Source organism: Telopea speciosissima, chromosome 4, assembly GCF_018873765.1.
Source record: "Telopea speciosissima isolate NSW1024214 ecotype Mountain lineage chromosome 4, Tspe_v1, whole genome shotgun sequence".
NCBI classification, from domain to species: Eukaryota; Viridiplantae; Streptophyta; class Magnoliopsida; order Proteales; family Proteaceae; genus Telopea; species Telopea speciosissima.
In genome coordinates, this window is record NC_057919.1 from 68,554,055 (window position 1) to 68,579,155 (window position 25,101).

Below are 25,101 nucleotides of genomic sequence, written 5' to 3' on the forward strand. Positions count from 1 at the left end.
AACCTCTCAAGAATAATATTACAAGGTGATTAAACGCTCTTTCTTTGTCTCCCAAGTGATATGATTAGAATTCATTTTTAATCCACAATTCTTTTGGTTAAAACGTTGAGCGACTTGGTCAAGCCAAAAAAATTGCCAATTTAATGTTCCAACTCTACCGTGCTAAGTTCTTTACCTTAGGATACTCAGATTTGTGGTCACATAATAGACTCTTGCAGTCAGGAAATTTCCATTCCAGCTGGAAGTAGAATAAGAAAAGTTGTGTGAACTAACCCTTAGACCTTCGGCTCGGATACAGATTGGATGTGATCGGATCTAGATATTCTCTGACCGAATACAAATACCTCTGAACAAATTCGGATGGATTCGGATACTTATTGAATTCGTATTTTTTGACCATCCGTTTACATCTCTACCTTGTGTAACCCGGATCTTCCTCCTCCTAGTGGATACAATTCACTCTCAATCCATATCTCTTAAACCATGATTCTCTTTTCCTCATATTCTAGAACATGTTGATTCTTCAAAAACCCTCAAGATCATTATTTACTTAATTTTTTATTATTAAAAAAAAAACGATATGTGACTATTAATGTGAATATAAAATTTAGCACACAATCAAACATTTCCTTGTTGGCATGATCCAAGTTTTTTTTATATGATAGCGATCAAAAAAGGATTAGTGCAACTATAGGTATTAAGGGAAGGTTTCTCAGTCATTGAGGCATGTATCTTTGGCACCTCTTTGCTATAATTAATATTTCGCCCAAGCATCGGTTGGATTGTCACATCATCCACGGGATACTAGGGTTGTGTTTGGTATGCATTTTAGATTTAAGGTGTTAAAAATGTTGTTTGGCATGCATTTTCTAGAACTGGCTTTTTTCCCATTCCACATTCTCGTTCGTTTTGTGATCTAAGTGGGAGTATTGTTGGAAAACTTTGATATTACAGATTATAGTTAGGCAAAAGTTTTCATGCACGGTCATGTATGTACCCGACCTGCATTAAATGCAGTCAGATTGGCATTTATGCTCATCTAAAATGTCATACAAACTCTTAGACCCCCTATTTGATGGACTTGATGGGAGAATCTCTCATGTATGAATACCTTCCCCTTACAGTTAAATTAAGAACAAATGACTCGTGTACTGAATAGGCAGTCTATGACTCATTGCGCAATGCCCTCTTTTTTCAATTCAGATCCTCTACGGTGCGCTGCCCGCAGTGGCCTGAGAGGCGCAAACACATGGGTGCATGCAATGACCGCCTTACCCCCGCTCAGGTAACGTGCTCGGGTAGGGGTAAGGTGGTAAATGCACGCACCCATGTGTCTATGCTGCTCAGGCCGCTATGGACAGCGTGCCATAGAAGATCTAGATCCCTCTATTTTCTTGTCTTTTGTTGGGTCGTTTCTGGATATCAACTTAGTTGGATGGAATTTTTTTTTTTTTTTATACAGAATGATTGCCCATTTTAACAGGTTTCCACTGTGTTCAATGCATATGAAATTGGAATAGTAGATGTTTCCCTTGAGATGTTCGATATAATGCCTGAGGCATTCTAAAATAAAATACAAAAAAAGCATTTGAATTGTATCCAAACAATCTTCTCATCCTCAACAAAGAATGCATTCTGCATTCTAAGAATGAATGTGTGTATACCAAACACAGTTAAAGGATTGAGATCTCTCTATCGATATCAGTATGTGCTTGGATCGGTCAATTTTATTCTTACTTTTCATTGAAAATAAAAAAATTTACAATTTTATCCTTGATTTGATACCAATACCGATACCGATACTATTATCGGATTCAAGATTGACTAGGTATCAATATCATTTCGGCCGATCCAATATTGATACTTTAATCCATACCACAGACTAGATGTCCAGTGCCTTAAATAGACAAAGCTAGAGAAACTTTTGCCTTGTTCATTCAATGATTGATTTTTCATTCACCGAAAGTGAAGTGACCATTTTTATTGGTGTTGAACAAAGGGAGTCTCTGAATGACAAGACACCTCTCTAAGTATATTTAGAGCTTGACATTCTTTTATTTGCCTCTTGTTTCATTCCCAAAAGATCATTATTATAGGTACATAAACTAGCTTTTAAAATAACCTGAAAGTGATATATCATTATGTCATTATCAAAAAGAGTTGTTGTCGTGCATATTTTTTCGAATGAAATAACACTATTATCTTTATTGGAAAAAAAAATTTGTATCATATTAAAACGGCAAAAAAATAAGATTACAAAATATTTGACACTTTAAGGCAACATTGACACTTCGTACAATATTTACCAAAAAACAAAAGATTAAATACACGTACCCCCTGTAATGCACCCAATATTCCTCGTACCCCCCTAAGCTTCTAATAAGTCCACATACCACCCCTCAATATTTCACGTGCCACCCCTGCTTTACCCCCCTAAAGCCATTTAAGTCCACACCAAATGTTAAATGCTAAAAATGACCAAACTACCCTTCTTCTATCCTTTCTAAAATTTGAAAAGACCTAATTACCCTGATCTATTTGCTAAAATTTGAAAATACCAAGATGCCCTCATCTTCCCCAAATCATTATCTTCTTTTACATACCCAATACCATTGCCGCCACCACCACCGCCACCCACCAAATCAAATACTAATTCCTAAACTTGGAGTTCTGGACCTTTCGATCAATAACCTGGCTTCAAGAAGCTACGGAAGCTCAAGTATCTCGACATCTCAACCTGCAACATTTCAGGGAATTCGAATCTCCTATCCAACCTTCTCTCGTTGAAATACGTCGATGTATATGAGAATTCCATGAACGGTAGCTTCCCTTCTGATTTCCCTCCACTCGATAATCTCAAGTATTTGAATGTCTCAGTAAACAAGTTCACCGGTCGAGTAGACCCAGATAAAGTTAAGAGATTCGGTAACTCAGTTTCATCAAGACGAGGATTTTCAATGCTTCAAAGGCCCTAAATCCGATAATTCGAACTCATCCAAGAAAAACTGTCCCTCCCAAATCCCCCAGAGAACACCACCAACCTGGGGTCCAAAGCAAGAAAAAGAAGAAACCCAATTCAAAACCAAAAGCTCTAGTTCTGGGTTCAATCATTGCAGCTACTTCAATCATCTTCGCCATGGCTGTGCGCATAGCCTGCTTGTATAGGAGAAAGAGAGCGAAAAGAAAGCAATGGGTGATCTCAAGACCGACTTACTTAGCAATTAAGATTGAGAAATCAGGGATGTTTCATTCGAGACCGAGTCAGGGACATGGGTAGCAGACATTAAAGAACCATCGTCGACGCCGGTGGTGATGTTTGAGAAACCGTCGATGAATCTGACATTTATGGATCTGATTGTGGCCATGTCTCACTTCGGAAAGGAATCGCAACTTGCAGAAGGGAGAGGTGGGCCTGTGTACTCGGCGGTGTTACTCGGAGAAATCCATGTTGCCGTCAAGGTAGTGGAGAAGAGTAGAGATGTCGCCCTCGAAGATGCCGTGGCATTGTTCCATTATCTTTCTCGGCTAAAACACCCTAACATCCTTCCTCTTTCCAGTTATTGCATTGCAGGTACTATAATTTTTAAATTGTAATTCATTCTTTTGAGAAAAAAAAATTAGCTTCATTCTTCTTCCACCAATTCTATTTATTAAAATGGATTCATGGGTTCCGACACCGTCGACGTCACAATCCAACGGAACTGGCGGATCCCAGAATTTCTGCAATGGAGGTGGTGCTGGAGGTGGGGCTTCACGGTGGTGATGGTGTTAATGGTGGGTGGTGGTGGTGGTGGTGGTGGTGTTATTGGGTATGTAAAAGAAGATAATGATTTGAAGAAGATGAAGGCATATTGGTATTTTCAAATTTTAGCAAATAGGTCAAGGCAATTAGGTCTTTTCAAATTTTAGAAAAGATAGAAGAAAGGGTAGTTTGATCATTTTCTAGCATCTAACACTTGGTGTGGACTTAAATGGCATTAGGGGGTAAAGCAGGGGTGGTACGTGGAATATTGAGAGGTGGTACGTGGACTTATTAGAAGCTTAGAGGGGTACGAAGAATATTGGGTGCATTATAGGGGGTACGTGTATTTTACCCCAAAAAAAAGGGCATTTCATACAATGAGGGTAGAAATTATGATGGCCCAAGAAATCTCTTCACCTTTCTCCTTCATTTATTATTGTAGTTGAAGGTTGGAGCTTCAGTTTGGTTCAACTCCATGGTTCTAAGTATCATCGTATCGGGCGATACATATCGGGTTTTTTAGTCACAGATACCGATACTGTGCCGATACTATTTCGATAGCATGATACGAACAAAGAGTAAAATGATAGAAAACTCATTTTTAAGAAAATTCAGGGGTAATTTTTATCCGATCCAGGCCGATATCATATCGATATTGTATCGATTTTGCGTGTTGCTGATATACCGTGCACTAAAACCATGTTCAACTCTATTCAATCAAAACAGAATGAGGATTGACTAGCCTTGGTCCAGCCCGGCCCAAACCAGGAAAGGCCAGGCCCTAGCCCAGTCCGACCTGAAATTTTTGGAGCGAGCTGGAAAGGACGTAACTTCCGAACTTTCCCCATCCATAGTGCCCAACGCCAACGGCCCCACTGTCAGTTCCATCACCAATAAATAACTCACTTCACGACAAAACTACGATGAAGTCATAATCCCCAGCGCACCACACGAACCATTTATTCACAATAAGAGTTAATGTGATTTATTTAAGGTTTAACTGTGATTATTAATGGAAATACGTATTAAGTAAGATAAACAGAAATTAAGTATATTAAACCACACGCGCTCACATATGCGCAAAAGAGACAAGGAGAATGACTTGAGGAAGAAGCCACAGTGACTCAGCAAGAAGTAGTACCTAGTAGGGAATAGTAGTAGTAGTAGTGACTGAGTTTCTAAACGAGATCATGAGCAGTTACGAGGACGTCGTCCCACAGCCAAAGTCCATCACCCACTCCATCCCAATGATCTTTAGTGCTCACCTCCGATTCAGAAGACTCGGGAGGTAGACCCAGAAGCGATTCCAAGCTTGAAATCTGCTCTTTTATCTTCAGCTCAGCATCCTCGCTCGGTTTAGTTACTACTTCCTCTTTAAATGCCGCCGGCGGTGGTGGCTCTGTTAAGCCCTTCTCGCCATACTCTGGTTCCAGGCAGCGCCGCTTGGCAGGTGCGGCAACTGGAACAGGTGGAGGTGGTTGTGGTTGATAAGGTGGTTGTTGTGGGAAGTTCAGCTTTGCCTTATCACCTCGGATTCTCTTTGCCGCTTCGTCATATGCCATGGCAGCCTCTTCGGCGGTATTGTAAGTGCCCAGCCAAACACGAACTCCCTTTCGTGGGTCGCGCGTCTCAGCCGCCCATTTGCCCCATGGTCTCTTCCTGATGCCTCTGTATATATTCTTCCTAACTTTTGCTCCTCCTCTTCCTTTCTCGCTCTTTCCTTTCCCAGCATCTGATGCTTCTGCAACCGAGTTTGTCTTTTCATTTTTCTCAATCGTTTCTGCCAAAAGAAAAAGATCACGTTAGAAATTCCACATTTAGAAACTCCAGAAACTATATTAACTCACCTTCGGTTCGTTGCTTGGGCTCATCGGCTGATTTAAATTCAGTGGAGCAGTCGTCTTTTTCACCGAAATCGAAGCCGAGGAGATCGGAGATGGCTTCGAATTCCGATAAGAGGTCTTCCTTCGTCAGCTTCCGGCCATGTTTTCCGGCGATAAGCTCGGAGATGATTGCCCCTCCACACATTTTCTTCCTTTCTTTGGCTTTGAGATGATGAAGTGAGCGGAGAGTTCCTTCCCACCGCATTTATTTATAGTGGGTGAGTAATGTATTATTCTAAAACTGACTAAACCGTCTGATGGGTACCTTTTCCTTTTTCATATCATGACGAGTCGATTTGGTGGTGATGAATGGTGAAGATCAATTCTGTAAAAAGCTAATATTAAAGAGATACGTCATACATGGCCATGTGAGTGTGGATGTGACAATCGACATAGACCGTACGATCCTGCGAATTTCGAGAGGGCCTGAAACTGATTGTGGGGCCTACCCGTATTTTGTTATAAGATCTGACAAGTTGGGCCAGAGATATTCACGTGGCAACTCCTAACTTGAGAGATGGACAAGACTAGTGTTGGGATAGGTGTTTCAGTTTGTAACGCTTTTAGGCTTTAGTTATAAAGCTTCCAAAATATAACGGCCATGTGCGGCTGCGAGGAAAACGTAATTGGGACCTGCCATTTGGGATGGCCTGAAAATAAATTGCCCCTAACTTCTCCTAAAATATCCAAACTAACTCTTCACACCCCCCCCCCCCCCATGCTGTCGTTTACAAAATGTCATCAGGGTAGCCAACACAGCTAAAGATGTAACCGGATATTTGAAACTCCGTATTTGGATCTGTGTTTGTATCTGTTTAGGAGAATTCGAATTCGTTCGAAACTAATCGGATACTAATATGATAATTTTTCTATTCGATCGATTATTATTCAATTTGTTTAGTAATACGATGGTAATAAAATATGTGAAATATATCTCTGTGTCCGTCTATCCTTTTAAGTTACCTTATTGGATTTTTGTTATCTTAATTTTATAATTTTATAAGTTAAGATAATGTGATTTTTTTTCTATATTTTCTATTGATTTATATATATTGTTTATGGAATGTGATAGATGGAATCATATATCTATGTGAAAAAATAAAAAACTAAGAAGAGTAGAAGAAAGGATAGTTGTCGAACTCTCAAGTCTCAACCTTAACCCTTATCATAAAAACGGTAAAGATGTCAAGGGATTTTTAAAAATTCGTATTCGATCCGCATTCATATCCATTTATGAGAATCCATTTTCAAAAAATCACTATCTGGAACCTATCTGAATCCGTCCGAAAACCGATAAGATATTATCCGAATCCGTCCAAATATAAACAGATACGAATATGATAATGCCACTATCCGATCGAATTCGATCTGTTTACATCTCTACACACAGCCCATAGTTCATGGCCCAGGTCTTTGCCTATATAATCTTTTATCGGCTCTACAGATGCAAGAGATCGTTGCCTGGTTGTGTAGCACCTGCACGAGCATGGAGGTTAATGGGAACGCATGCAAGAGTATCAACATCGATGACATTTTTTTTTTATGAGGGTAGGGCGGTACTTTCATGCATTCCTATATTTGGGTGCAAGAACCACATGATGATGTATATAACATTCTTTTTCTTTAATAATCAAAAAAGAAACAAGTTTTCTCCTACAATAAATTAAAGTGTTGTGGTAATTTTGACCATTTAAATATTTGGTAAATGGGAAAAAGAATGTCGCCTGGTCATGTGACCCCTATGCTGCTGCACCTAAACACAAGAGCACATGAAATTATCACTTTGCCCCCATGAAAGAAAAGTCCCACCCATGTTGATGCCCCTATGTGCACTCTCATTCCCCCCTATTGGTACAGAGGCCATGTGACCAAGCAACGATTCTCTTGTCCCAAAAAAATAATCTTAGATTGGTCAAATTTCAAACTGAAATTCCCATCAATGATATATTCCCTTTATTTTCAGCCGTCAACTTTTTAACAAGAAGAGTCATTTTTATTGGATTTGTGGAGTTTTATTTTGCCACTTGGCCAGCTATACTTAGGGCTGTAAACGAATCGGATTCGATTCGGATAGTGCTATATCCGCATCTGCATCCGCATCCGATTAGTTATCGGACGGGTTCGGATAGTGCTAAATGGATACGGACACGGATACGGATCGAATATTTTATCCGTTTACATGTAAATATAGCTTTTCGGATAGCTATAGCCTATCCGTATCCGCATCCGTTTAACTTTCAGACGGATTCGGATAGTGCTAAACGGATACGAAAACAGATTTCGACTATTCATTTATACCCCTAGCTATACTTTGACTAAAACTTGACAAATGACCATGGCCTTTGGAGTTTGTCTGTCCATGAAATTTCAGCCCTACCGAATCTGCTACGTGATAAATATTTTTTAAAAATTCCAAAACATGGGGGAACCAATTGTTAATATTCTGATATACTAGTTTGGTATGAGCTGACCTTTTTAAATCGCTTGGCTATTGAGATCCAAGTCATTAAGCCCAAGCCCAACCATGCGTGGTCGGCCCAACTTCCCTCCATTTAGGATTCAAACGTCATCATATTTGAACATGGTGGAGCTCTTCTTGCTTCAAAAGATAGGATTTTCATCCTCTCAACTGCAGTGCACTGCCTAGCGGCATCTATTATCCTTTCAATTGTTGGGTGGACGGTTGGATTCTTAAGTGTAGTGCACTGGGCGGTGCAAAAAATCATTTTCACTTGGCACTAAAGGGTGGAGAGGGGTTTAACAAAACATAAGTAGCAAAACACGAAAAATCGTCGTCACTTGGCACTTATAGGTATGGGCCTACAAAAATAGAGAATAGATCATCTGCCCGTACCAATAGGTGAACGTACATCTCAAAGCCAATCACATTTTAATTTTGTTTCCATAAAAACCTCTCCTCCTCTTGTAAATGGCAAAAATAAGACAGGTGATTGGCTCTCACATGTACGTCCTCCTGTAACCGAATTCACAAAAATATTACTTCTGAGTTTTCTCTCTCTTCTCCCTCCACTTAGCCTATTGCTTTTAGGTGCATAATCTGGGTTATCAAAAAGTTGAAGTCAGTTAACATTTAATACAGTTCTTATGGGAAATGATATATTTATTCTTATGTTAAAAACCTACATTAAATATTTTTGAGAATAAGACAAGAGATTATTAACGAAAGTATCAAGTTCTTATGTGTAACTAGCCATCCATAATAATAATAATAAGATGAATTATTACTAGAAAATTAATGAGAGCGTGCAAGCATGGACATTTGTCTAGATGGGATTTTTTATTTCATGGGGGGATGGTAATTTTGTGCGCTTACATGTTTGAGCACAAGATTCATACGACCAAGCAACTTTCATTTTCCCATTATTATTACATAGGTAGTTATCCATTTAACGAAGAAAAGCGATTTTTTTAATATCACAAGATAAATATGAACCATTCGTCTCTTCCCTATTAGAATTGGGAGAGTGCAAGATATTGTCTAGAGTATTGATTACACATGCTTGGACGCACATGAGATACATGCCAATAAAGGGTGGTATTTGATTGATGAACTCTAAAATTTAACATGTGTTTAATCTAGACCATGCCTTCTATATCCATTGGTTGGAATGAACGTATCATTTATCCATGTAGTAGATTACATGTTTGTGACAAATATTAAACCCTTTCTACCAAAAAAGACAAATATTAAACCCTTGTGACGATAATAATTTGCCTAATAAATATTTTATGGTGAGCCATGCTTCTCCTATCTTTTAATCATGTCACAGGCTTTAGCTCAAATACATATCAGCAAAAGGGAATTTTTTGTTTTTAATATGGATACTGGTGAAATGCATGAGAAATACCAATACCTTCTAGAGATGAGACGGAATGAGACATTACCGACGTAGGCACTACTAATCCATCCATCTCAACGTCTAAATGACCAAGTTAATTTTGCATGATGTAAAAAGCAGGTAACCAAATTTACTGGGAAAAAGATTGCTAGGTACATGGTTCTTTATACCTTTTTCCCATAATAAACAGTGGGGTCCAACAAAAAGAAAAAAATAATAAACTGTGGGGTCTCACATTGACACGCTCTCTCTTTTATTCTCATCTTGTAGGCCTAATGTGAATTCATATGGATGATACCATTTGTCAACTCGTCATCAGTATAGTGAATAGATGCCTTCTGATTCTCCTTGCTACGAGGAAACTACCGGCACCGGGGAGGAGGGCAATACCAGGGGAAGGAGTACAGAGAATATGGATTTGCGGACCACGCACCACTCTCTAGCACTGTAGGTTCAGGTTGGCGTACAGGCTGGCCGAATGTCAGACATGCCAATCACAGGCCCGACAGGGGTGCCAGAGGACAGAGATATGATGTCTCCCCATTCCATGCATGTGGTACCCCATCCATCCCCCAGTCATACGTGTCCAAAGTCCCATAAAGATTATCCCCATCACCATAGCACCTACCCCCATGCAGGCCAATCATCCCCGTCCCAAATTTCAAAGCCAATACCTATGCAATCATATTGTACCTCGATGGACCTGCCATACCCCATACATGATTACCTTAAACGGTGTCCCGAACATTCCACAGTTGTCATCTCACTACTCCAACACATGGCTGGAGTTTCATTAGCTGCCAATCAACCGAAATCTACTCTTCACCCAATACCGCTCACTACCCCAGACCATGGCCCACTCGGAATCACCCATCTTACTGCTCCGCACACTGCAACTGTATCTGTGGCCCAAGCCTCTGACCTGAACCATAACATACCTTATTACCCTACAACCCAGCCCAGAACTAATGCAACCGGGATGCCTCCACCCCAAAGCCCATCTACCCAGAGGCCCATACCAACTCTCACACACCCAATATCCGACCCCCATTGTCACGCCCCTATTCCAGACAAGGAATATAATATCATATAAAGGGTGACTAGGACGACGCGTGTCATCCTACTAAACCGCCCGGATCACAGACACAGTGTCCCAACGCACAGTCATAACCAATATTAACACAATATAATATTAGAATGCAGAAAAGAGGAATATTACATTCCAAGGATCAGTAGTATTGCGGAAGCGTATAAATCGAATAGTTACAAGATGTTCAAAGGCTAGATGATAAATACAATAATTAGTTACATTTCCAATGACCATCTAATAACTATCAAAAACGGTATAATAGTAAGTATTTCAACATAGGCCTTAGCCTCAAAAGTAAATCAAAAAGGGATCGAGTCCCGAATATCCTCACGGTCCGTAGGCACAATCATCGCAAGGACACCCGTCGCCATGTTCCTCAAACACGGCCTCCGGTTCCTCCTCACCAATCTCATCGTACCCCGAGGGCTGCACTCCAAGTCCCGCGAGATATCCGTCACCTGCATCATAATCTAAAACATGTGCGCACGAGGGGGTTAGCTCCACTGAGCCAGTGAGGGGATGGGGATGCACAAACACGCAATTCACATAGTCCAATGATGCATGCACATGTTAAGTCCATTTTTCCACCAAACAAACAACTAAGTCAATGGCATATGCTACTGTGACAACTCGGGAGACACTGTGGGTCACTTAACTTATCGCCACAATGAAACCTCAATTGTCACGTGGGACCTACGCCGATCGAAGCCTCCAAGACCACTCAGTGGCAGACCCCTGATAACCAATACTACCATGATTGGCCTCTCCCACCTCCACAGAATCCGGTGTACTGATTACCCAATACCTAAACCCCTGTTGGTAAGGGTCGTAGCATAAAGGTGTGAAATCCTAGCCACAATATACTACATGCCAGTCCTATCGTCCCAAGAGGTAATCCGGGCTCATCAACTTTTCATCTGGTTTAGTGCCCGGTTACCAGCGACGCACGCGCATATAGTTCAACATGACATTCAACATAATTTCTTCATAAATGTATATAGTGTTCGGGGTTAAGCACGGCACTCCACCGCACCGAGACCCATCAAGGTACAACATTACCGATCAACATTATAACAATTGTATATAAGAGTATGCAATATGCGCAAACATGCTTATTAATTATAATGATTACATAATATATAATGCAATAATAATAACAGGCCCAAACGACCAAACCCACTCACAACGTATACGCCAAGCACCAAGATTATCGGTTGTCGCCTCGATCAAGCAATAAGCCACAAGATGAATATATTAACCTAAACAAAGAGTGAAATAAGGTTAAACGAGCGAAGGAAAAGGATCCCCAAAAGGTCTCCCATAATCACTTAAGTATAAGGTTTCAGAAACAAAGTGGTTGCAGGAGTGGTTTCATGCCCAAATTCTACAACCACATGTAAATCCTAGGAAACCGGGGGTTCGGGACAGTTTTAGTCAAGGTCGGATGCGAGATGTGGTTTCGAAAACTGAAACCGAGTGTAAATCCGAGCTTCACAGGGCTCAGGACAATTTTAGTCAAGGTCGGATGTGATGTGGTTTTAAACGAAACCGAGTGTAAATCCGACCTTCACAGGGGCCTTCTCGGGAAGGTAATTTCGGGGTGGTTTCTTGCAGTGCGAAACCACATGTAAACCCTCACACCTTCAGGTCCAAAATCCGAAGGATTCTCCTCCAAGGACCCCATTTTCAAGTGGTTTTAAAGCACAAGAACTTCTAGGGAACTCCATCCTAAGCTCATTAGGGTCCAACCTTAAATCTCTCAAATGGCAATGAGAACCCTTACATTAGAGCTCATAATGGAGTGAAATAACTCTACCATAGCTTGGGCTTTAATGCTCCATCGACTCCCTAGGTTCCAAGAGAGATCTAGGTCAATCTCTCCCATTACCCAACCCCTTTTAAAATCCAAAATAGAAGAAGGAAGAAGCTTCAATAGCTTACCTACCCCCAATATGAGAGAGCTCCACGATTTATGGCCCAAGAGATGGGGTCTCCACCTTCCTCCAAGCCTCTTCACCTTCCTCTTCCTCTTTCTCTCCTCTTTCTCTCCTCCAAGATTTAGGGTAGAAGAGAATGATGAAGGAGAAGTAATGTTCTCTCTCTCCCTCATGGACTCATTTATAATAAATGGGTATTTGGGTACCTCTAGACAAATGGGTCATGAGGCCTAATGGGTCAACCCATTAGCCCTATGTGGGTAAGTGGATGGAATAACCCATCATTGGGTCAATAGGTTAAATGGGCCTGCCCACAACCTTAATTAGGGAAAAGCCCATTCTTAGATGGGTTCATAAGAGATGGGTATAAGTCCCCAATGTACTTCCTAAAGGTACGCGGGACCCGAACTTAAATTATTCCCTTCTCTCATGAAATAGCTCGAGCGGTTCAAGCCCGGACCCGCACTTCGAGGTTACCAAGGGAAGAATAATTAATAAGTCTTGAGGCTAGAACTTACTTTTCCCCTGTCATGGTTTATTACCCATGACCCCGAACAACTTCGCCATGGCAATGCTAAGCTCATCACCGAACGAATTATCCAACTGAGGTGACGGTACAGGATGCTCTCTCCTAAACTCCTCGCTTCCCGGGCTGGTACTTGGAGGGTAGTCGACGAAGTCGCCGTCAACGAACTTTCCCCACTGGCGGTTGAGGAATCTTTCCTCCACAGGCAAACCCGTGCTGTGGTCAACGATTTTGTAGCTAGGTTTGACCATCATGGAGAACAGGTCACTAGCATACATGGCAGCGGTATCTACACGTCACGAGAAGAAATGATATTTAATTATATCCCGGGGTACGGGTATAACACCCATGACCCATCAGCCCCTACACCCTAACTCTGAACCCATCCAGATACCCCAGCCCATAGAGACTCGCTTAACCAGAGGCCAGAGATAGCCCCAACATCCCAAACATAGGCAGCGACTCACCATTTCGGATCCTTTCAAGACCGTTAACACGCTAAAGAGAGCCAGACTCGGCTACAAACCTCATGAACTTCCCCTGGAGGGGGATGGAAACAATGGAGGAGCAGACAATGAAGCGGTGCACTTTTTAACTTCTGGACCCATGGTGACTGGGGTGAAACAATCCCATGGGTTGCCATAAAAATACTTAGTTGGAACTGCCGTGGGTTGGGGAGTCCGCAGACAGTTCGAGTGTGGCATCACCTCTCCAAGACTGAGAATCCGGATATCATTTTCCTTGTCGAGACTAAGAGCCAAGAGAAGAGAGTAGCTGACATCAGTAAGAGGCTGCAGTTTGGCAATTACTTTGTAGTTAGTGCTGATGGTCTGGCTAGTGGCCTTGCTTTAATATGGCAGAATCATGTCAAGATCCAGGTAATCTCGGCTAGCAACCGCATCATAGACTGTAAAGTTGAGTCAGACTATGGGGAATTTTGGTTGAGCTGCATATATGGAGACCCGATTAGAACTCGTCGGGAGGCTGTTTGGAACCAGATCACTGCCTTTGGCAACACACGGGTAGACCCTTGGTTGTGCGTCGGGGACTTCAACTCATTCTTAGGATGGCACGAAAAGGCTGGGGGCAATCGTACAGGGGACAGGGACATTGCCAGCTTTCGCGAAATGGTGCACAATTGTGGTCTTATAGACCTGGGTTCGAAGGGGCCCCAATACATTTGGAACAACAGGAGGACTGGAGCGACAAATATCAGAATTAAATTGGACCGCGCTTTAGCCAATCTTGCTTGGCAAAGTAAATTTGAAGATGCGGCAGTGTTTGTCAGTCCATCTATTTGCTAGGACCACTGCCCGTTAGTTGTTGACACTATAGGGGGCAAGGCGAGGGGGAGGAGACCATTATGCTTCAAGGCGATGTGACTCCGTCACAATGGGTGCAAGGACGTTGTGCAACAGGCGTGGAACCAAACTCACTTAGCTCCATCTCCGACACAGTTGACGCAAAAACTGGACACTTGTAAACGTGATTTGAGGGTCTGGAACCGAGAGGTTTTTGGACATCTTAAGACCAATGTTCAACACTTAAAGCAGAAGTTGGAAGAGTTACAAGATCATCCTGCTGCTTCCTTCTGTCAGGCCACCGAAGCATAAACTCGCCAACAGCTTGAGGAGGCCCTCTTGAGGGAAGAGATCCATTGGAAGCAAAAGTCAAGAATAGAGTGGTTGCGGAATGGGGATTCCAATTCAAAGTTCTTCCATGGTGCTACAGTGGATAGACGCCAGCACAATAGGATTTTGAAACTGAAAAACTCTTCAAGGAACTGGACCAGAGACAGCACTGGGGTGAACTCGGTTCTCTTAACTCATTTTGCTCAGGCTTCCACTTCTGAAGGGGTCAACCAGGAGCAGCTGCAGCAAGCCTTGGTGTCAATACAACCCGTTGTAACTATGCAAGAGAATGTGGCTCTATGCTCCATACCTACAATGGATGAGATTATGGGGGCCCTAAATAAAATGGGCCCATTGAAGGCCCCTGAACTTGACGGATTCCCACCAATCTTTTTCCAAAGGTTGTCGGATATCACAAAAGAGGAGCTGCATACGGTGGTCACTGAGTTTTTCTCTAATGGCATACTTCCACTGGAACTGAATCGCACATACATATGTCTGATCCCTAAGGTGGCTCTCCCAGAAACGGCAGAACAATTCTGGCCCATTAGCTTATGCGGTGTGGCTATCAAGGTCATATCCAAGATCTTTGCAAACAGGCTGAAAGGCTCCCTCACAGGTATCATTTCTCCTTACCAATCAGCATTTGTACCGGATCGTCTGATTTCAGATAATATTTTTATAGCCCATGAGATGTTTCATTACATCAAGCATCAAAAGGGAAAAAAGAAATTCCTAGGCCTTAAGCTTGACATGCGTAAAGCCTATAACCGACTAGAATGGGTCTTTATTAGTGCCACCTTGTCTAAATTGGGTTTTTGTGACCAATGGATTGATATGATAATGAAGTGCATTTCTTTGGTCTCTTACACTCTGCTTGTGAATGGAGTGGAGGGTGGCTCGTTTATTCCATCTAAGGGAATCTGACAGGGAGACCCCCTATCACCGTTCTTGTTTATTCTGTGTTCCCAGGTTCTGAGTTCCATCATCGGAGCAGCTGAAGTTGCGAATCTTACTAAGGGTATCAAGGTACGAGGTCGAGCCCCTCCTATTTCCCACCTACTATTTGTTGACGATTGCTTACTCTTTTCGGAAGTGAAGCTGCAGAAGATCATCCACTTAAAGCATTGCCTAGAGTTATACTGCGACGCCAGTGGACAAGAAATTAATCTTCAGAAATCCTCCATCATGTTTAGTCCCAACTCAGCTCCAAGACTCAAATGTCGGCTCTCTAGAATTCTGAGAGTTAAATATGGAAATGAGCCTTCCAGATACTTGGGCCTTCCTACCGATTTTGGAATTAAGAAATATGACTTGTTCAAGGAGATAGGAGACAGGGTAGCCAATAAGATCCAGGGGTGGAAACACCGGCTGCTCTCCCCTGCTGGCAAAGAAGTTTTGATCAAATTGGTGGCAAGCTCAATGGCCACCTTTGCTGGGTCCCACTTTGCATTACAGGCGTCCATCCACAACTCAATCAGAAGTGCAATGTCCAAGTTCTTCTGGGGCCAACAGGGGGAGGAGAAACGAATTAGTTGGATCTCTTGGACGCGTCTGTGCCGCTCCAAGGAGAGGGGTGGATTGGGCTTTAGGGATCCACTTCTCCATAATCGGGCTCTTCTGTCAAAAGTGGCGTGGAGGCTTTGGGCCAACCCGGATTCCTTGTGAGCTAGATTTATAAAGGCCATTTACTTTCCCAATTGCAATTTTCTTCAGGCCAAGGTTGGATCCAGATCTTCGTGGGCCTGGAAGAGTCTCTAGGTGGGCCGAGAGGTGTTACAAGAGGGGCTTCTATGGAAGGTTGGAAATGGGAACCAAATTGACATATGGGATGCTAGGTGGGTTCCAAATCTCCCTGATGCCAGCATCAAGAGTCTGAAACCAAGTGGCTGCACTCTATCAAATGTGTCGGACCTTATTGACACAACTCATATGGCCTGGAAAATGGAAATTCTTCGACAATTATTCTCTCCACTGGAGGTGCAGGCTATAACTGAGATCCGGCTCCCTTGGTCTCAAAGGGAGGACATGTTGGTATGGGGAGGTGACTCCAAAGGAAGATTCTCAGTTAAATCGGCGTATCACTTCTTAACAAACAAAAGGGATAACCAACAGAATCTTAGGGCCTCTTCTTCCTCGAATCATGGTTGGGACCTCATATCGACCCAGACATGGAAACACATCGGGAATTGCAAAACCCTGCCAAAGGTTAGATCTTTCTGTGGAAAGCTTGTGCTCAAGGCGTTGCGTCTGGGTAAAACATGATCAAACGACAGCTGCGAGTCGACCCGAGCTATAAACCTTGTGGGAATGAGGTGGAATCTACAGATCGTATCATCTTGGGATGTTCGTTTGCTAGAGCTGTCTGGTTTGGAAGTAATCTGTCCTATGTGATGCCCAATTCAAACAACCCGAAGTTATCTCAACTATTGGGCTTCTGGAGTCAACTACAGTTTCCCAACAAGAAGAGCCGGATGGCAGCCCTCTACTTACTTTCTTTTATAGTGTGGCATTTATGGCTCGCAAGAAATGAGCTGGCGTTCAGGGACATGCGATATACTCCAGAAGAGATAATTGAGAGATCACAGAAAGCTTTCCAAGAATTCTGGGCTTCCTGCACAGCCCCGTCGTCAGCACATAGCAACTCTTCCAACCAGCCTGTTCATTGGACGGTGCCCCCTCCAAATCGGTACAAACTAAACTGCGATGCTTCTTTACCACACTCTGCTTCGAGGGGAGGGATTGGAGGCATCCTGCGCAACTCGATGGCCAGACCTGTAATGGCCTTCTCAGCTCCAGAGCATTTCTTAGATCCCTTTGTAGGAGAGGCGCTTGCAGTTCGGACTGGCCTAAAGGCGACGCTGGATGGAGGCTTCGAGAACATCAACATTGAAGTGGATAATGTTAGCCTGGCGTCTCTGCTGATAGATGAATCCCTACCTGTGCCTATGAGTGCGGCTAATATTATTGACGATATTAAAATTCTGTTGCAAAATTTCCCTTTTGTAAACATCAGTTGGATCCCTAGAGAAGCGAATGATGTCGCTAACTCTCTAGCCAGGAAGGCCACATCCTTGGTAGGCAGGATGGATTGGCCAAATTCCAATCCTTGGCTCCTTGACCTTTGTCAACAGGATGCCTTGTGTAACGCTTGCCCTCCTTTGCAATGAAACTTCTCTTTACCAAAAAAAATAGAATAGATGCCTTCTTTACACTACCCCTGTAAGAAAACCTCCCCCAAATTTATTACACCCAAAGAGTTTGGGAATGGGGTTGAGCAGGGTAAAAAGAGGGAAATCCGTAAGGTGTCAATTAGGGGTGTCAACCAGTCGTGCTGGGTCGAGCCTAATCGGGCTCCACCAATCTCAAGCCCTGCATTGGGACCGCGTCGTATTGCTAATCGGATCAAGCCTAGATTGGCTCGATTGGTGTCTAGCTATAATCAGGCCTTAATTGGATGATGTTCATTATTTAATCATCTTAATCAATCAATTATCCATTAATTAAAGAATAACTTGATCATCAAGGTTTCCTTCATAAATGTTTCTTATGATGTAAAGAAAGAGCACCACTTAAAATAGCATATGAGGTCCATAATTTTTTTAAAAATAAAATAAAATTACCTGAACACCCTATGATGCCTTTTTCTTTTGTCTTATTGCATAGCAATGATTCGACAATAGAATTTACGTATGCGGCAATCAACCCAAAGCTTAAAAATAATAATCAATTGTTCTAATTTGTCCAAATTATCTTTCTAGTTCTACCCTCAACTCAACTACTCATCCAATCAACTTAATCAGTAGAAAATGTATCTTAGGGTAAAATGAGAATTTCAAGCAATCTTAAATGGATCAGGCTATGTCGGGCCTGGAATTGGTCAGTCTGATCGGATGCCCGACGGACTAGGACCCCACACCATGATCGCGTGATTATTAAACGCTTCGAGCTTAAGCCCGACACATTTAATAATCGGGTAGGGTCGATCTGAGCCTAGAATTGACACCCCTAGTGTCAATAGGTAGGTTCGGTATGGTTTTATCAAATGAACCTGTCTTGGTCTTAATTGGCCAAATAGAAGCAAGCTCGATAAGAATATGATCGGTTTTAGTTTGAATCCAACTTGGACCAATGGGTTCGTTCATTCTTGGGTTGGTTCGATTCATTTAATATAAAAAGCTATTTTATTGAATTTTTTTCAGTTTTTTCCTGATTTCTTATTGGTTTTGGTTGATCCATTTTTTTGGCTAGACTGATCTCGATTGTGAACTAATTTCATAAAAGCTAGACCGAAGTTGGTCCGATAAAGATTTATTTTCGTTCGCTCGAGGCTGAACCGAATAGTTTTGATTGATCCAATCAATTCGATTTAAAATTCGACACCCATAGGAATCGGTTTGATCAAACCGACCGTGACCCATTCTGATTTCCTTCGAATTGGCCTCTCCACTAGGTTCCATCCCCTTCTCAACCGATTCCAATCCAAAACGGATCAAAATCGTCTGATCCGATTCGGAGGCCGATTCCAGCTTTTAAAACCCTTGGGGTGAGTCAATCCAGATCGGTCTTGGCCAATCCTGAGTTATATCGGTTGATCCAATACCATATGTTTTCTCTCTCTCTCCCTCTTTATTGCCTATGATGCATATTCATGATACCTATTTTTAATTGGTACACGTGGTACATTCTTTTACCTCCAAAGTACGGGCGGTGGAATTCTGTCCTGGACATCGTTAGATGGGCCAAGTACCGTACGGGTGCAGACGGAAACACGTAAAAGTTCGCGATAGACATCGTTAGATGGGCCCAGGTACCGTACGGTTACAGACAAAACACGTAGTGCCGGATAGCTGGCAAGTGGCAAAGTTAGTGCGGCCTAGGGGGTGTTTTTCGTACTTTTCGTACTTTTTTTGTTTGAAGAAAGAGTTTTTAATGTTTTCTGTAATAAAAAATCAATAAATTCCAAACTACACAATTACCTAAAAAAATATTCCAAATTTCACCTGTCCATTGACTACACTATCGTACGCCGAGAGCCAACTCCACCCCCAACCTCCAAGGCCCAAGGGCAGAGAAGTCCCAATAACCAAACAAACCTCACAGACCCTTCGTTCCATCCTTCTCTCCCCCTGTCTCTCGCTCTCTCGCTTTCTCTCTGCGTCACTGGTTGTCTCTGTCCTTTATGAGATTCGAGGATCTCTGGTAATTGCTAATCTGAGAGAAAATTTTCTGAAATCTGATCGTCGTCGACCTAAACAGAGCTAAGGAAAGTATGCAAATGAAGCACAATCGCTTTGGCCGGAGGAATTGTTTCGGCTTGTCTCACCTCTTCTCTGAAACCATCCAACAACCTCTCCTTCACTTTCGCTTTCTCTTTCTCTTCGTACCCACCTGAATTCTGTTCCTACTTACAGTTTTTTTTCTTTCGAAATTTGTTTTAGAGGATCCAGATTTCTGACCCACCCGCTTCTCTTCCTCCATCACCGTCGTCTATCTATCTTACTCTCTCTGATCTCTTCTAGTGTGTGACTGAAACACCTGTAGTGCTGTTGGTATGATGATGATGATGATGATGATGATGGAGGCTATGGTTGCTACAGTTTCTGTCCCTTTTCCTTCCATACTGACTGTCTTGACTGAAGACTTGCTTTTACGAATACTTGACATGCTCGTCGACGACTCCCACCGGAAATCCTTGCGTTTGGTTTGCAAAGAGTTTCTCCGGTTGGAATCCCTTAATCGTCGATCCCTTCGTGTCCTCCGCCATGATTCTCTGCCTCGCCTCCTTCGCAGGTACCAATTCCTTGACCTCCTCGACCTCTCTGTATGCCCCTGTATTGACGATGCTACCATGACCCTCCTTTTCGGGATCCCAAACCCCTACTCCTGCTTGGCTCGATGGATCAAAACCTTGGTTCTTTCCAGAGCATGCGCCTTGAGATCAGGTGGCTTGGAGGTGGTGGTGAAGTCGCTCCCCTGTCTGCAAGAGATCGACTTGTCTTATTGCCGTGGGTTTGGAGATCGGGAAGCTTCGGCCCTCTCGTACGCCCAAGGATTGAAGGTTCTGAAACTGGTCAAGTGTTTGGGCATCACCGATTTCGGATTGGCCAAGATTGTTGTTGGGTGTGTTAGGTTGGAAAGCCTGAACTTGAAATGGTGTTTGAAGATCACAGATCTCGGAATCGAGCTTCTGTCCAAGAAGTGTACCGCCCTGAGAATCCTTGATCTCTCTTATCTCAAGGTAAATAGTGTTAAAGTTGTTATTAAGACAATAACTATCCATGTCCCACCACACTTTCTCTCCTCTCCATTCTTTAATAAATACTACTATTAGTTCATTCTCCCTGAAAATTTATTTGCTTATTGGTAATTGAAATCCATCAGGTGACCAATAAATCCCTTCATTCTATCTCTTCTCTCTGGAGACTGGAAGTTCTGCACATGGTAGGGTGCTCCTCTGTAGATGACAATGGCTTGCATTTTCTAAGTAATGGAAACCCTTCACTCCTGGTAATTTTCTTTTCCTTGGCTCAAGTAATAAATATGGGTTCCTGTAAATGTTCTCATGTAATTTAATTTTGCTTCTCAATCAAATATAGGTCACATGCTAGTTCTTTAATTAATTTCAGTCCATGTCAGAAACCCTTACTATTTGTTGCTTTCTATGAAAAGGAATGTACAACTTGCCTCATCTATGATCTAACACAGGAAAAAGGGACTAAAATATAAAATATAAATAGGAATTGTAAAGTGGAAAATTGAATTCTTTAGGTTTTGATTTTGATAAGTATAATTTCCATGGATTGCAGTCTATTGATGTATCAAGGTGTGATAATGTGAGTTCACGAGGCTTACTTTCGGTTATTAGAGGACATAAGGGTCTGCATCAGATCACTGCTGGTTACAGTTTTTCTGTGAGTTCGCTTTAAAAAATTAGTGCCTTGCCACTCTTGGCTTATACTGTTATCTTGGTAATTTCTGGACTGGATCATGACTCAGTTGAATTTTGATTCCACAGGAGCTTTCCAAACCTCTTGTCTACAAATTGGGCGAGTTGAAAAACCTGAAATCCATTAGAGTTTATGCAGCTCGAGTGTCTGATTGGAGCCTTGGGATCATCGGCAACAATTGCAAGCAGTTGGTCGAAATTGGACTGAGCAAATGCACAGGGGTGACTGATTTAGGCATAAAAAAGCTGGTATCCGGTTGTCCTGATTTGAAGATACTTGATCTTACATGTTGCCATTTAATCACCGATGCAGCACTTTCTGCTATAGCAGACTCCTGTAAGAATCGTTTGTGCCTCAGGTTGGAGTCTTGTAATTTGATCACGCAGATGGGTCTTGGTCGTCTTGGATCATGTTGCCTGCTTTTAGAGGAGCTTGATCTCACCGATTGTATGGGTGTGAATGATGCAGGTAGTAAACAATAAAACTTGAACTTGGTTTGGTGTTGCTCATAGATGTTTCAAGTTTGGCTTTGGTAATTAAATTCCAGCTTCCAAGATGTCGAATTTAAGCATGTATGGCTTCTTTCCTTGCAGGTCTCGAGCAATTGTCAGGATGTTTGGAGCTCCTGTGCTTAAAATTGGGGCTTTGCACGAACATTTCAGACAAGGGTCTGATCCATATCGGATATAAATGCACAAAGCTACTTGAACTCGATCTATACCGGTAATGTTACTATTACTTGTAATGCCTTCATGGGCTTGTGTGAATGCATATTCTAAGGTTCTTCGATGATTTTCTAGAATGGTTTTGTGCATTTATTTGTTGCAGCTGCAAGGGCATTGGAGACTATGGATTGGCTGCCATTGCAAATGGATGCAGGAAGCTAAAGAAGTTGAACTTATGTTATTGTGTGGAGATCAGCGATGAAGGCCTAAAGTATATAAGCACTCTAGAAGAGCTATTAGACTTGGAGATTCGTAGGTTAGTGAAGATCACTAGTCTGGGATTGACAGCTATTGCAGTTGGGTGCAAGAGCCTGGCAGAATTGGACATGAAGAGGTGTTATAGCATCTGTGATGCAGGTTTATGGTCTCTTGCCCACTATTCGCCAAACATCCGGCAGGTTGGTTACTTCCCTGACTGTCATCGATCAACCAACTCACTGAAAAATGCATCTTTACCATGAATAAGTGGGAAATTTTGTTTTTGCACAGATAAACCTGAGCTACTGCCGGATATCAGATGTAGCATTGTGCATGGCGATGGGAAATATGAAGTGCCTACAGGACGCAAAGCTGGTGCACCTTACCCTTGTCTCAGTGGAAGGGTTTGAACTGGCGCTTAGAGCTTCCTGTGTTCGACTCAAGAAGTTGAAGTTACTGAGCACTCTTAAGTTCTTGCTGTCCGCAGAGCTGCTTCAGATGCTGCAAGCTCGGGGTTGCAAGATTAGGTGGATGGAGAAGGCTTTGGTCTTGAGTTAACATGAAACCATGTTTCTTCTTCTTCTAGTACTATGGTTGGTCCACCTAGCCAAGCGTGGTTGTGTAGCACCTGGAATAGGGTGGGTTGATGGACCAAAACATCTTCCTTCTACTAAGAAATTGAAAAGAAGATTTAGTGTAATAAGTTAGACAGTTAAGTCATAAATTGAATGTCTCTTAATTGTACAAGATTTGAGCTCTGTACCCTTTTCTTTACTATTACTCACCCTGAACCAAAACATTAGAACTGTTTGATAGATTTCTAGTTTTTGGTTGGCCAAAAGGTGGTCCTAGAGAAGATGTGGAATCCGCTTACCAAAACAGAGCAAAATGGGGTGGGCGAATGAATGATTTGGAATCCATATCCATTAAACATTTCTCAGTGTACATGGGTGGTTTCTAAATCTGCCGGAATCGGCAATCCAATTCTGGTTGGATGGGATTGGACTATCTGATTCTGGCCATTGTGGCGGCATCAATCGTTTCATACTTGCTTTATAGGATTCAGGTCAAATTTGGCAAATTCTTGACGGAATTTCTATACTGATACCGATATAGATTGATCTTATTGGGTTCATTGTTTTGTCCTCAACTTCAATTGAAAAAAATCATTTTGTGGACAAATTTACCTCCAGTAAGATTCGTTCCATCGATAGATACGGGGAGATGACATACAGATGATACAGTATTACAAAACAGGTAAATTTGACTTTGTTTTACATTTATTTTTCTTGTAAACATCCTTGTTTTGTAATATTTTTTCTTACCTAAGTAGATCAAGGAAGTTGACCCTTTTAAAAGCATGTTCTGAGCATAAAGGAAGGGCCGATGCGAACTATCCGACTCCTCTGCTACAGATGAGCAACCCACGGTGCTAAAGACCCGTTCAAATGGTAGAGACTAGAGAGTAAGGGGGGGGACTACTGACTAGAGAAGAGAAGTGTGAGAGAGATAATCCTCTCCTATAACAAAACCAAGAAGAGTGCAAAACCCAAATTAGTAGATTTCAGAATTTTCAGGTGCGAGGATTTCTGAACAAACCTCAGGCTACTCTTCATCAGTAGCGATTAGAACGTCAGGTGGTGACTTTGCCAAAGGTTTCCGCTTTAAACTCCGAATCCAAAAAGAAAAATCCTGCTCACATACTCCATTTAGATTAAAAACCAATTTAAATCCGGAAAGAATAAGAATCTAGTCCTCACCATCAAAGACAGAAAAATGGGATCAGAGATCAACTCTGATCAGGGGAAGGAGAAGGAGAAGAAGAAGACGACGAAGCTTATCGTCCGTGGTGGTGCCGGATGTGACATCGGAAGACTAATTGCATTGGCCGGAGCCTTAGCTGCTGCAACCCTGATAGCAGCTCTTACGAACAATGCAAGAAAAAGGAGACCAAGCGACACCACCCCGACCCAAAAGTCTGTCAAAGACCCACCAAAGCCCATTGGTCTAACAAAACCATTAAAGAACAGAAGCCACTGCAGCTGTGAAGGAGGAGGAAATGAAGGTCTTCGTTCTCTTCTTCAAACTCCATCCCAGTCAATGCAACGCAAACATAGCTCCTGGTAAACTTAAAAAACCCAAAGCACAAAATTGCAGATTAATTTTTATTTTCTTATCCTTTAATTTGATCTAAATTTAGATAATTAAAGCATTGGTTACCAATAATCTTCAGCTGCTTCTGCGATGAAGGGTTATCAAAAATTGATTCAACCCATGTCAATTTTTCTGAACTCGTGGTGGTTCAAAATCTGATATTGGTAATTCTTTTCTCAATTCTCTTTCTTTTCTCGATTAAGAGAAAAAAAAAACCCAAACACCATTTTCTGATTAGTATTGTTACCGTTCAGGAAGCAAACGTCAACAGATCGAAGGAGGAAACAGATAAGAACACCTCCGATGATGACACGGAGGTTTGGAAAATACCAACATTTGAGTTTGATAACTATAATATCAACAAGGCTGGAACTCCCATCAGCACCATTGAAGCATTGCCATTGT

At 42.2% G+C, this 25,101-nt stretch overlaps 3 protein-coding genes and 1 pseudogene across 4 annotated transcripts; 3 read left to right on the forward strand and 1 right to left on the reverse strand.

Annotated features, from left to right (window-relative positions):
* The first annotated feature begins 1,249 nt into the window (after window positions 1-1,249).
* On the forward strand, window positions 1,250-3,594 carry LOC122659586 (annotated as a pseudogene).
* A 1,288-nt stretch (window positions 3,595-4,882) lies between these two features.
* On the reverse strand, window positions 4,883-5,799 carry LOC122659636 (ethylene-responsive transcription factor RAP2-3-like). Its single transcript, XM_043854731.1, has 2 exons — window positions 5,588-5,799; window positions 4,883-5,520 (listed from the first exon to the last, which is right to left on the reverse strand). The coding sequence occupies exons 1-2, from the start codon at window positions 5,768-5,770 to the stop codon at window positions 4,921-4,923; spliced, it is 783 nt and encodes a 260-aa protein (XP_043710666.1). The 5' UTR covers window positions 5,771-5,799; the 3' UTR covers window positions 4,883-4,920.
* Window positions 5,800-16,930: 11,131 nt separating this feature from the next.
* LOC122659589 lies at window positions 16,931-17,839 on the forward strand. Its single transcript, XM_043854689.1, has one exon. It carries the CDS (start codon window positions 16,931-16,933, stop codon window positions 17,837-17,839), a length of 909 nt encoding a protein of 302 aa, XP_043710624.1.
* Window positions 17,840-20,197: 2,358 nt separating this feature from the next.
* Window positions 20,198-23,448, forward strand: LOC122658496 (F-box/LRR-repeat protein 3). Of its 2 annotated transcripts, XM_043853485.1 has the most exons (8): window positions 20,198-20,910; window positions 21,054-21,179; window positions 21,479-21,583; window positions 21,688-21,840; window positions 22,006-22,087; window positions 22,213-22,342; window positions 22,448-22,742; window positions 22,834-23,448. In XM_043853485.1, exons 1-8 carry the CDS (start codon window positions 20,224-20,226, stop codon window positions 23,098-23,100), a joined length of 1,845 nt encoding a protein of 614 aa, XP_043709420.1. In that variant the 5' UTR covers window positions 20,198-20,223; the 3' UTR covers window positions 23,101-23,448. The 2 variants fall into 2 exon arrangements, with proteins under 2 accessions (XP_043709420.1, XP_043709419.1); XM_043853484.1 differs by having other exon boundaries at window positions 21,688-22,087.
* The last annotated feature ends 1,653 nt before the right edge of the window (window positions 23,449-25,101 follow it).

Bases quoted from the DNA above. Each gene is read 5' to 3' on its own strand.
- LOC122659589 (XM_043854689.1), top strand. From the start codon at position 16,931: ATGATCAAACGACAGCTGCGAGTCGACCCGAGCTATAAACCTTGTGGG.
- LOC122658496 (XM_043853484.1), top strand. From the start codon at position 20,224: ATGATGATGATGATGATGATGATGATGGAGGCTATGGTTGCTACAGTT. The intron at 21,180-21,478 runs GTAATTTTCTTT...CATGGATTGCAG, and splicing joins ATGGAAACCCTTCACTCCTG to TCTATTGATGTATCAAGGTG. The intron at 22,088-22,212 runs GTAGTAAACAAT...CTTTCCTTGCAG, and splicing joins TATGGGTGTGAATGATGCAG to GTCTCGAGCAATTGTCAGGA.
- LOC122659636 (XM_043854731.1), bottom strand. From the start codon at position 5,770: ATGTGTGGAGGGGCAATCATCTCCGAGCTTATCGCCGGAAAACATGGC. The intron at 5,521-5,587 runs GAGTTAATATAG...CTTTTGGCAGAA, and splicing joins CCAAGCAACGAACCGAAGGT to ACGATTGAGAAAAATGAAAA.